Source organism: Pangasianodon hypophthalmus, chromosome 25 (genome assembly GCF_027358585.1).
Source record: "Pangasianodon hypophthalmus isolate fPanHyp1 chromosome 25, fPanHyp1.pri, whole genome shotgun sequence".
Lineage (NCBI taxonomy): Eukaryota > Metazoa > Chordata > Actinopteri > Siluriformes > Pangasiidae > Pangasianodon > Pangasianodon hypophthalmus.
The window spans coordinates 16,533,294-16,545,504 of NC_069734.1; the positions used below are offsets into that span (position 1 = coordinate 16,533,294).

At 42.3% G+C, this 12,211-nt stretch overlaps 1 protein-coding gene across 1 annotated transcript in view; it reads left to right on the plus strand.

Moving 5' to 3' along the window:
• The window catches only part of adcy9 (adenylate cyclase 9), a 31,721-nt gene that overhangs the window by 4,585 nt on the left and 14,925 nt on the right, over positions 1-12,211 (plus strand). Inside the window, exon 2 of the mRNA XM_026947982.3 lies at positions 12,043-12,197. Coding sequence (XP_026803783.3) covers positions 12,043-12,197 — 155 coding nt within the window. The remainder of the gene's footprint in view (positions 1-12,042; positions 12,198-12,211) is intronic.

Here is a 12,211-nt window from a genome sequence, read left to right on the forward strand (position 1 = left end):
CTTTCGTTTGGCTTCCTCAGTATCATCAGCCGCTATATAAAGAGCAGAGGACATTGGGTTTTGATTTAAAGTCAAAGTGTCTGACTTAAATAGTGTGTGTGTGTGTGTGTGTTGATGAACTACCATGTTGAACTCATGTTCTTCCTGCTTCTTTTACCCGGAACTAGCTTTACAGATCTGTCTTTCTCGTGTCTCTCGGGTCAGGACATAATAAGAATTTATGGCGGTGAGCAAGCAGCAGTTTTCACGGCACAGTTTTCAAACCGTAACTCGTGTCTTTTGGTTCAGTGCGCGCTCAGATTCCACGTGTTGAGCGATTCGGCACGTGTCGAGATCAGAGACGTTACATGACATCCCCTAGGACATTTAAACGAAGCCACAAAAGACGTTCTCTTGAGAGTACGAGCATTATACCCTGAGCGGGACCGTTTAGTTTAGATGTGTATATATATATATGTGTGTGTGTGTGTGTGTGTGTGTGTGTGTGTGTGGCATGAGTCGATCAGTACTTTGCCCGGCTGTTTCTCCTCAGTGATGACTCACCACTCCTTCTCCCAGCATGAGGGGTTGAAGCTGTTCTCTCTCAGGGACGACCAGAACTTCGAGACGCCATTTAAGGGGACTTTTTGGACGATGTTCAGACCAGGGCTCTATCACTGATTTTTTCGGATTAATTGATTTTTTTGGATTATTTAAAAATATATATGAACACCAAACCAAAAAGTATTTATTTAAAAATGCATCTTTGCAGTGTTTTTTTTTTAAAGAGGTTTAATTAAACAACAGTTAACAATTAAACTAACGCAAGGTGACGGTATTCTGTACTTTTTTTTTTTTTTTTGTTTAATTGGTTGTGCACTTATTTATTTATTTTTTTTGTGGCAACTATACATCTTAACTACATTTCAAGCCCTGATTCGTTCAATTCCCACCAGACAAATTCACATTAAAAGCTGTTGCTAAATTCATTGTTTTTGCCGTTTATGTGCGAGATGAATCGTTTTTAGTGTGTGGAATCGACTCCAAAGCTTTGGGCTTGACTCAGTGCCTGGAATCAGTGAATCGACATTTTTTTTTTTTTGGAGTGAGCTAAAAGCAGGATGGTGTATCGTGCGAACGCTTAGAAAATTAAACAATGTAGCTTTTAACTACTTAAAAGCTAGCTGATTCAGATTGCTTCGATACTCACTGCGTAATGCACACGCTTTCCATCATGAGTATTGAACTGAGAAAACTCGTCTTGTTTCATTTTCAACCTATTGAGTAGTCATACAAAGTACTGACATTTTCATCAAAGTATCACAGGATAATCTTTTATGGGCAGAAAAGATAAATAAATAAATATGACCATAAACGTTTGATACAGCTAAAGAAACAAGCAGATAAGCTAGGACAGAGATTCTATAAGTATGAAGAGATTCCATACTTTTTATTTTTAAAATTTTTAAAAAATTTTTTAAATCCCAGATTTATAATGTAGGACCACTACGTATGTTAGTAATGTACATGTGTGTAAAGTAATTGACTAAAAAAAAAAAACAACAACAAAGGAATATTTCTTGCAGTCTAATGGGAAGTGTTGTGTTGTTATAGGAAAATGAGGGTGGTGTGATAAGCCGCGACGCAGCCGGGTTTATACTCGAGGCATGGTTTTGCATGCGCGTGCAGAATGCAGGCAGAGGGAAAGCGAATGGCGTTGTTCACACACTCGCTCTGTATCTTGTCTGCATCCGGAAGATTTAAAATCGAAGTTCACTTGACGGCACGTCAGGTTTCCAAGAAGAGCTGTAAAATGTTTAGTGATTTCATGCACAGTGACGTTAAACACACTGACGAACAAGCTGCCTTTGTTAAAAAAATTCCGCTGTTATGATTGTTGTCATTAACTGTGTCTCAAATCTTTCTAGTATTTATTAATCTAGAAAATCCAGAAGGCTGGTACGCAGAACAGCTTTTGGTAGGTTTGAAGGCGACATGAGAGGTTTTTAAAAATTCAGACATTAACTGTCATAAGTATTAGTGCTCAGTAACAGTCTAGAATTGTCTCAACTTGACTCCCAGTAAGATTTCAAAATAAAAGCACACAAAACCTGATATTTCTAATATTCATGTGTAAAATAATTGACGAAACAAAAGAGGAGATTGTGAGTTTCTCTCGCGATCGCATCAGCGGAACCCCTGAGCTAGGACAACTCAAGAACTTCATCAGTTCTTCATTAGTTCCTCTTCATGATTTTGCTAGTCCAGTCTTGTTCTAAAATCATCACTGTTACATAATTTAGATCTCTGAATGACGGAAAATGCTGAAGCGCAATATTCTGAAGTGGAAAAAGAGGCTTTGACATGGATGGTACTTTTTTTTTGCTTCATGTCTTCTTTTCTGTCGAGGTTTCATCTGGATATAAACCGATGACCCGCCATGTTGCTTACCTGGGTTAAGGTCTCCTCTGTGTGGTTTTCTTGGCTTTAAGAAAGTGGCACAGTTTTCGTCCTCGGTGGTTTATGTGATGTAAACACAAAGGCCCGGATTTACCAAAGGTTTGTGTGTGTGAAGCTTGTGCAAAACATGATAACGTGGACGGCGATTGCAGTGTGCGGACGAATACATCCAGAGTCCGTCCTGTTTTCTACTAGTTGAAGACTCTCTTCCACGAGTCTCTCGGAGAACTCACTGTGCCTCCTGGGAACGTTCGTCTCGCAGAAAAAAACTCGTTTACATATTGTTTCCTCCCCCTAATTTGCATGTGGCATCAATTATACCTGCAGTACTCGCAGTTTATTTCATTACACATGCAAATTAGCGCTCGTTATTTCGGATCTCAGTAAATCAGGGCCGTAGTGAAGCCGCTGCTAGTGTTTACTCCATAGAATTATGGATAGCATAATGAATGTATTTGAAAGCCAAATCTGTTAATTAAATACCAAGTGCAAGTACTCTATTTAAAGTCCTTTTGTGCTTTAATTGTGCATCATTTGTAGCACGTTATATAATCACTTAATACACCAGTTCAGGTGACACAGACTAATTTTATGATCCGTTTCTCAACGCCTGCATAGAACTGACCTTGTTAAAGGTGTAAAAAGCTGATTATAGGAACGAACCTGTTTCTCAGATGTTCAACAACCGTTAAATGTAACTTTCAATGAATAAAATTTATTACGTGTTTTAACTGATAAAAATTAAATTTGTTGTGAAATAGCTGTGGTGTAAGATGGACAGAGCACTTGGGAACATGCTGTTACGGGAAAATAATCAACAATAATTTGATAAATAAATCTTTTCCAGATTTCTGTGTTTGCCCTCCACCTGACCCCGAGCTTCAGGACAATTGGAAAAACACACTGTTTTTTTTTTTGTGTTTTTTTCCCCCCCGGAACGGATTAATTAATATTTTTTTAATGGGAGGAGACACTGTGCAAATATTAAAATGATAGAGCAAGAATTCTTTTCGTGATGACTTCCAAAACCACATCCTATAATACTAAAAAATGGGTAACTATGGTAACCCATGACATGCTACTTTACAGTAGAGTCTATATGTACACCTTTTAATATTGGCCTTGTCAGAATATTTACAGATTGTGACCCAGACTGTACATTGCTTTGTGTGTGTGTGTGTGTGTGTGTGTGTGTGTGTGTGTGTGTGTGTGTGTGTGTGTGTGTGTATGGGGCACTCCACTTTCCTACAAATGGCCTCCAGCACGCTGCCAACCTGCTCAGTTCACACGGCTGTCTCACTCTGGAGGGTGTGAACGATGGCCACTAAACACACACACACACACACACACACACACACACACACACACATACACACACACACACACACAGTGTGGCTACTCGTAACCCAGTTGTGAGGTGGATTATGTCACCGTCTGCCTTTGCTGCGAGGCTATTTCTGGCGTTTTCCTCGGACACTACTTGACAAGCGTGTGTATTAAGGGAACGACAGCTGTGTGTGTGTGTGTGTGTGTGTGTGTGTGGTGTAGTCTGTCAGTAGACCACCTGTAGGAACAGAAGCGCGTGACTTTGGGAGAACAGAAAAGTCAAAAATTATATTTTCCTTGGCACTCTTTTGCAGACATCATCTGGTCAGCCGTCCTCAGGATGTTCACGCAACTGTAGCTGTTTTTATTTACATTTTCTTGTCGATTTTGTGAAACATTTCGATGAAAGCATACCAAACGATCAAGCTTGCTGGAATTCTGTTTCTCTGCATCACACAGAGCTCGCGAATTACCAGCGTCTGCATTTAGGAACTAATCTCATCAGCGCTTGTTTCCTTCCTGCCTGTTTTGCTGTAACTCGTGTAACTCGGCTCTGCTGCTGCACTAATGTTCCGTCTGCTCTCAAGTGTGTCTCGCCAACACAGCTGAGTTTGTACTGAGACTCACTGCTGACGCACACACACACGCGCGCACACACACACACACACACACACACACACACACACACACACACACAGCATGCATGTGTGATTGCATGTATGTGCGCAGGGCAGAGAACAGTCATGTGCTGGTGTTTTGAAGACAAAGCCGTGATGGAGAACTACAGTATAAGCATGCAGAATAACTATAAATAAATATAAAAGCTGCTTTCATGTGAGGGATAGAGGTGATTATCTAAACCTGTATTGAAATTTAAATGAACAGAAACGACGTACACATCAAGCACACATGCGCTGCGATTTTATTTGCATAGTAAAAATAGTGGTCTTTGTGAGGCATTAACGTGTGACTGTCATATGACATAAAACACAACATTAATGCCTGTCTGTCAGTCTCAGTGAAGGAGGCGTGGCCTCTGTGCCAGTCTCAGCGAGGGAGGCGTGGCCTCTGTGCCAGTCTCAGTGAAGGAGGCGTGGCCTCTGTGCCAGTCTCGGTGAAGGAGGCGTGGCCTCTGTGTCAGTCTCGGGGGAGGAGGCGTGGCCTCTGTGTCAGTCTCAGTGAAGGAGGCGTGGCCTCTGTGCCAGTCTCAGTGAAGGAGGCGTGGCCTCTGTGCCAGTCTCAGTGAAGGAGGCGTGGCCTCTGTGCCAGTCTCAGTGAAGGAGGCGTGGCCTCTGTGTCAGTCTCGGTGAAGGAGGCGTGGCCTCTGTGTCAGTCTCAGTGAAGGAGGCGTGGCCTCTGTGCCAGTCTCAGTGAAGGAGGCGTGGCCTCTGTGCCAGTCTCAGTGAAGGAGGCGTGGTCTGTCTTCAACATTAAATGTGTCTGTCATTCTTTAGGTCTCGTTTTCAACTCTGGTGCCAGAGAACCCCTGTCCTGTACATTTTAGTGTTTTCCCTGCTCTAACACACACACACACACACACACACACATACACCAACTGCTGTTAGCTGATTAGTTGAATCTGGTGGGAGCAGGGAAAAGACTAAAAACAGAAATACAACTCCTTTTAGAGTATCAGTGAGGCAAATGTCCACCATTTCGACATTTTTACTACCATGTGGGTGTGTTTTCTGTACAAAGATATGCACACTCACTCTCTCTCTCTCTCTCTCTCTCTCTCTCTCTGTCTCTCTCTCTCTCTCTCTCTCCATCTCAGAGTTACAGTGCAAATAATCACCCTAGAGTGTTTCTGCAGATAAGGAGCTACCCTTCCCTCGACACACACGTTCACACATGCACACACATGCACAAACGACAGACAACAGCTTCTCAAGTCGCAGTTTGGCCACAAATTTGCAATTTGCCTCTCCTTGCAAAATAGACATGACCCATCCTATTGGTGATGGAAATGACGCCTCAGAGGAGAGTGAAGGACGAGGACTGTGAAAGCGAAAAGGCTGTGGATTCTTCCTAATCACAGAAACACCCACGCAGAAGATCGTTATTCTCCACCGATGCAGCCTCCTGACTGACTGCACAGCACGGCACATGTTTATGTAATAAATTATATTCAGATCAGATTGTACTATATAAAACCTCCTGCTAGTACACGGCTAAAATTAGTCTTCATCGTGGATGGTGTTCGGTGTAACGTGAAGTAACTTCTTCAGCACAGCCAAAGTGTCATGATACGAGTCCGCATGTCAGAGTTCATAAGGTTCAGTTTATTTTCAAATGAATGGAAGTTGCGATGGGGAAAAACATCGATCATTGCAAATTCCACTAAAACGAAGAGTTTTTTTCTCCGGCAAAATTTCTAGTATGATCCGTGGTGCTTAGTAAACAAATGCAGAAAGTCGAGTTTTTAGATTTTGTAGCAGTACAGTTGTGAAATTTAAAAAAAATTTAGCTATACTAGTAATCATGACCGATATTGAGTCCAGTAACTCCTTCACATGCTTGGGAATCCTCCTGATGGCAGGTGTGTGTGTGTGTGTGTGTGTGTGTGTGTGTGTGTGTGTGTGTGTGTATGGAGTGCAGGTGGGAGTGTAAACAGGAGATAGATGAAGGGGAGGGTGCTTTTTAGTTTTCTTTTATGTAAAATACTCATTTAGACCTCAACGTAACAACATACTTATTTAACACTAATAGCTAAAGTTAATCGGGCCCATGATCCAACAACACAGCACAATACTGTACCGGACTGGTTTGTCTGGTAAAGACTGTGTGTGGTGTGCGTGCGTGTGTGTGTGTGTGTGTGTGTGTGTGTGTGTGTGTGTGTGTGTGTGTGTGTGTGTGTGTATGTATGGCTGTTTGAACACACCATGCTGCTATTTTAGCCTGTCTTGTCATAACTAATAACTAACAGAGCCAGGGCAGGGCTAAATTAAGCGCCATAAAGGTGTGTGATGTGTTGTGTAAATACCGAAGTCCGCCGGTGTGGAACATGAACGCTGATAAACCCTCTCTCAGACACACACACACACACACACACACACACACACACACACATACACACATACGTGCACACAAACAGCACGCGCTGATGGTTGTCCAGGCATGCTGCCCTCTAGTGCATTGTTATCCACACACACACCTATATGTAGTAAAACTTCTCACACACAGAGTTCAACAGTTCACTGCTGACTTTATTTATTTATTTATTTATTTATTGTACTGATTGGTCAGATGGTGTTAATTTTCCATAACAGCAGCTCTGACAGTAGCACTGACTGCAATCCAAAGCACAGGTTTACATTAATGCGCTAGTTCTAATATGTTATCGTTTCTATAGTAACAGCTCATTTACAGGGACTTTTAAGCCAGGCACGCAACATAATTTACGACTAATAATACCACTTAAAAAAAAACTGACATCTAGTTGTTGATAGGATTTACGTTTTGATACTTGATTTGTTCTGCGATTGAGCGTCAGGGCGCTTTTACCTTAAAGAAGAGAACGCGCACGCAGAAGACATGACCATTATTCAACACTTATGTTCCCTCATCTTAGTTTCCTTTTTCCTTAAAGGATGAGAGCACGGCTCCATCTTTAGTTTTCTATCAGTCACGCTCTGATGCGTTGGGTTAAATTTCACCTGGGTTAACCTTTCTTTTTTTACTTGTTCAGTCTTGATTATTTCTGGCTTTGTTATAGTCAAACCAAGCAGCCCGTTTGCTCCGAGATAAATCATTCTGTGTTTAACGACGACTTCCTTTATATTTGCGATATTTTGAGGTGTGAAGAAGCGACATCAGAGTAAAATGCTTTGTTAGTGTGCGTTACATTCTACACAGAAATACAAGTTTTACGTTTTTTATTAGAACACTGTGTTTTTGTTGTTATTTGAATAAACGGTTCCGCATGTTTCCACCGGAAAAGAGCTGATTCTTGGGTCCAGCACCATAATAGTGTTGGTTTGGAGCTGAGAACCAGTGATTCCAAGGGCTGATGGGCCAAATAATTTCACCGGAAGTTATTTTTAATGATCGGCAATCACCTGACACGCGAAACCCCGTAGGACAGAGGAGTTTACGCTTTTCAGTTTCTCTGTAACACGACAAACTGTGGTAATTGTTCGTCTCATAAACATCGAGAGAGAGAGAGAATTGGGTTGTACTGAACGTGATAACAGGAACGTTTCATAAACAGATAGAACGACACGTTGTATTTTCTTTAATAAATTGTAAATTGTAACAATTGGCAAATGTGCTGTGGTGTGAAAGGAATACATAGTGAGTTTGGGGTTGAGTTTATTTACGTAAGCTACGTTACTTTACGCACTTCTGAGAATAATTTAAAGGAATGAATCAGTTTTACTGTTTATGGCTCGCTGAGTGTCATGCCCCTGCTTTACAGCGCTATGTAGCTAGTTAAAAACTGCTAACGTTGTTCTTCTTTCAGCTGCTCCTGTTAGGGGTCACCACAGCGGATCCTCCGTCTCCATTATGGAAGTCCGGTTTTATGAGCCGTATTTGATTTGGCACAGGTTTTACACCGGATGCCCTTCCTGACGCAGCCCTCCCATTTAATCCGGGATCGGGCCCGGCACTGAGAGCGCACGAGCTCGCGCAGCACCAGTGGCTGGGTTTGGAGTTTGACCTGGGGCTCAAACCCATGGCCCTGAGATTACGAGTCTCATGCACTACTGACTGTATAGTAATGTAAAAATGTGTTTTCCAGTCACTCTATCTGGCTTGAGTATAAACACACACACACACACACACAAACACACAGAGAGAGGAAAGTGACTCAGAGGTTATGCACAGAAGTGAGAGCAAAGGTAGCAGATGATGTCGGTACTAATCTTTACTAATGGGTGCAATTCATTTCTTTTTACACAACCTTTATAACTTCTTACCTTTTAGCAGTTATTAATATTTATGACTTTTTCACCCCATCAGTTAGAAATGTTAAGCCACACTGAAGCTTGTATCACACAGATGTCGCCAAACGTGTCCACACACACACACACACACACACACACACACACACACACACACACACACACACACCCCATTACACGAACTATACACTCCATTACACAGGCCAGCGGTGATGAAGCAAAATATGTTTAATGGTGTGTATTGTATTGGTTGTGTGTGTGTGTGTGTGTGTTAGACTAACAAGAATAATAAGACAGTATAATAACATTATCTTAATTTATTATTCGACTGAAAATTCATATAAAAATCCGCCATCTTTGTTACATAGGCTAGAAATTAAACTGCGTCAGATTAAATATTGAGGAACTGAAAGACGTGCATGCTTCAGCTGTGCGTGAAAAGTGCAGATGTTGTGAGTCTTTGGGCCTGTGTGTGTGTGTGTGTGTGTGTGTGTGTGTGTGTGTGTGTGCGCACACGCTTGTGCCATGATTGATGGTTGTTAATGTTATCTGTACATGAATTCTCAGGTATGTGGCCCCTTCCTTTACGTGCGTGTCTCATGTTAGCGTCCTTGGACACTGTACAGACATTGGCCACGTTTCTTCCAGCACACAAACACACACACACACACACACACACACACACACTTGCACAGTGACCTTCAGTCTGATGACTTACCTGCAGGAGGATTATCGGGCATATTGATAAATAACATTACAAGCAGCATTATAAGGCAGAATTTTCTGCTCGCTCTCGCTCTCTTTCTCTCTTTCTTTTTCTCTCTGTCTGTGTAGGTGTTTGCGAGTGCGTACACAAGGAAATCCTTTACACTCAGCACTCATATTTGTAATGATGGACAGGAAATTGGTTTTGATGATAATATTGCAGCATTTTGGATGCTTGAATCTGATTGGTCACAGTGTTTTTGATTCATTTCCCATAACAGCAGCTCTTCCAGGAACGCAGCTACAAATCACAGGTTTATATTAATGCGCTCGTTCTCCGCTTCATCACACCACCACGTCTGTGATTATTCTCCTATAGCAGCATGCCACCAAGTGGTTAATTATGTCTGTAGTTTGTTATCTTGCTTGCAGCCTTGTTGCCGTGTTGTTATTTTTTATCATGCACTGTAAATCCAGTGTACAGCTGATGTACAGTACGTCCTTACAAAGGATGTAATTACCTCTACACTGTGTATAAACTTCATGAACTAACTGTTACTTCGCTGGCAGTGTTTATTACGCTGTGTTGTTTCTGTCCTGCTCCTCCCCCAACTGTTCATTCACTGTTCATTTTAATCCTGAGCACAGAACTATCAGACCATACGAGTAAAATAACAGAAGGAATGATGGACAGAAAGGGAGTGTGGGCGGTGAGAGAGAGAGAGAGAGAGAGAGAGAGAGAGGGGGGACTGATATTCTTTGGTTTATAAAGCAGCAGCAGGAGAGAATGGGAGGACGATGGAAGGAGGGGAGAAGGCGAGCACAACCCCAGGACCGATCCTCCGTGCCCTAATATGGAGGCGTCAGAAAAAGCTAGGAAGAGCGAGCAGCGCAGGCCGTAGAGAAGCCAGAGAAAAGAGAGAGAGAGAGAGAAGGAGAGAGAAGGAGAAGATGAAATGAAGCAAGAGAGGTTCAAAGTTCAAAAGGAAGCAAGTTCAAAAGGACAAAGAAATCACGCATGAGTGCTGAGTGTTTGATTAACATCTTATCAGATTAGCGCCTTATCTGGTTCTCTTCTTTCTTTTCCACTTTTCCTATCTCTCTCTCTCTTTTTCTCGCAGCCTTTCACTTTTTCAGGTTATGCCTCTTTCTCTCTCTCTCTCTCTGTGTCTCTTTCTCACCCACACACACACACACACACACACTGTCAGTCTCCTGTGAGTTTAATTTTGTCTTTTCACTAAATTCCTTCCTTTTAGTTTCTAATTCTCTCTGTCTTTCTCTGTCTCTCTCTCTCTCACACAGACACACACTGACACTGTCATTCTCTTTCCACTTACCCCTTTTTTTAGTCAGTCTCTCTCTTTCTCTGTCTCTGTCTCTCTCTCTCTCTGTCTCTTTCTCTCTCTCTCTCTCTTTCTCTCTTTCTCTTTTTCCCCCCACCCCCCTTAGTGAGTTGGCAGACTGAATGGAAACACTGTGATTAGTTGGGAGAAGAGCAGAGCCGAAAGATAGACGGTAGCCCGTTGGCGTTTTCACACACACACACACACACACACGCGTACATACACATGTGGTAATCGACGCATCATGTGCACAGAGCATTTACAGGATTTAATCCTTTCCAGAGAAGTGAAAAGCTGCAATATGCCAACCACAAGACAAAGCTAGCACAGGTCAGGGGGTCATGTGACAGGAAGTGGTGCACACTCAGTAAAGCGGGGTTAGATGTGAGAGTAAAATCTTTTCTGATCACCACCTAACTTTCATAATGTTCTCATAGTGTTGTGTTCGCACTGGATGTTGAACCTAGTCAGAGCAACATGAGGAACTTCACTGCAGGCCATGGCTTTTAAAATTTTACTTTATTCATATATTTATTTTGGATTTGTTACATCTACTAAGATCTTGTCACTCATTCAGCCTTTTTTTTTTTTTTTTTAATCCGTAATCGAGTCCTATCCTATATAGCCCTGAGTTCCTCATTTCTGGGGCTCCAGGGGAATTCAGGGGAAAGAGGTTTTCTGTGTGGGAGTGTGTGTGTGTGCGTGCGTGTGTGAGGCGAGTCATGAGCTATGGATAAGCATGATGTAATGAGCAGATTCACACACACATGCCAATCACTCACCCTGACAGATAGAGATTGAGGAAATCACACACACACACACACACACACACACACACCAGTACAGTGAGTGTGTAGGACATGGATACCTGTCTCGTGGGGATGTGTGCGCTTTGTCCTGGTGTGTTGTGTGGATTGATATTTACCTTTAGGATTGTATGTGAAGATTTGTGTGTGTGTGTGTAGTGTTTGATGGCACAGATTTGCATAAAGGGCTTAATGTTGTGGTGCTTTACTCTCTGCATGGGTAGAGTTCTTTGTGTGTGTGTGTGTGTGTGTTTGTGTGTAGAAAATATTCTCCTGGTTTGTTTGGATGTGGTTGTGATAACCTTATGATGAGTGTCCAGTCCCGGGATTAATCAGCGTTCACACACGTGCGGACTGCACCCAGGTTCACGTGACCACGTGGACTAAACAACAAATAAAATAATAGAAATTAAAATTAAGAGAAAATAAGACAGTATTTTGTTACGTTAAATTGTTATTTGTGTGTGTGTGTGTGTGTGTGTGTGTGTGTGTGCGTGCGTGTGTGTGCGCGTGCAGGCTTAAAGACGTATCTAATCTCGGGGAAGAAAATGGGTTCACAATGTGGCTGTTCTCAGAACAGTCTGGGACGAGACTTCAGTGAAACGCCAAGACCCTCCCCGCACACACACACTTCTGAACTCTCCCATTCAGCTGTGGCTGACCACATTAAGGTAGGTTTCACACA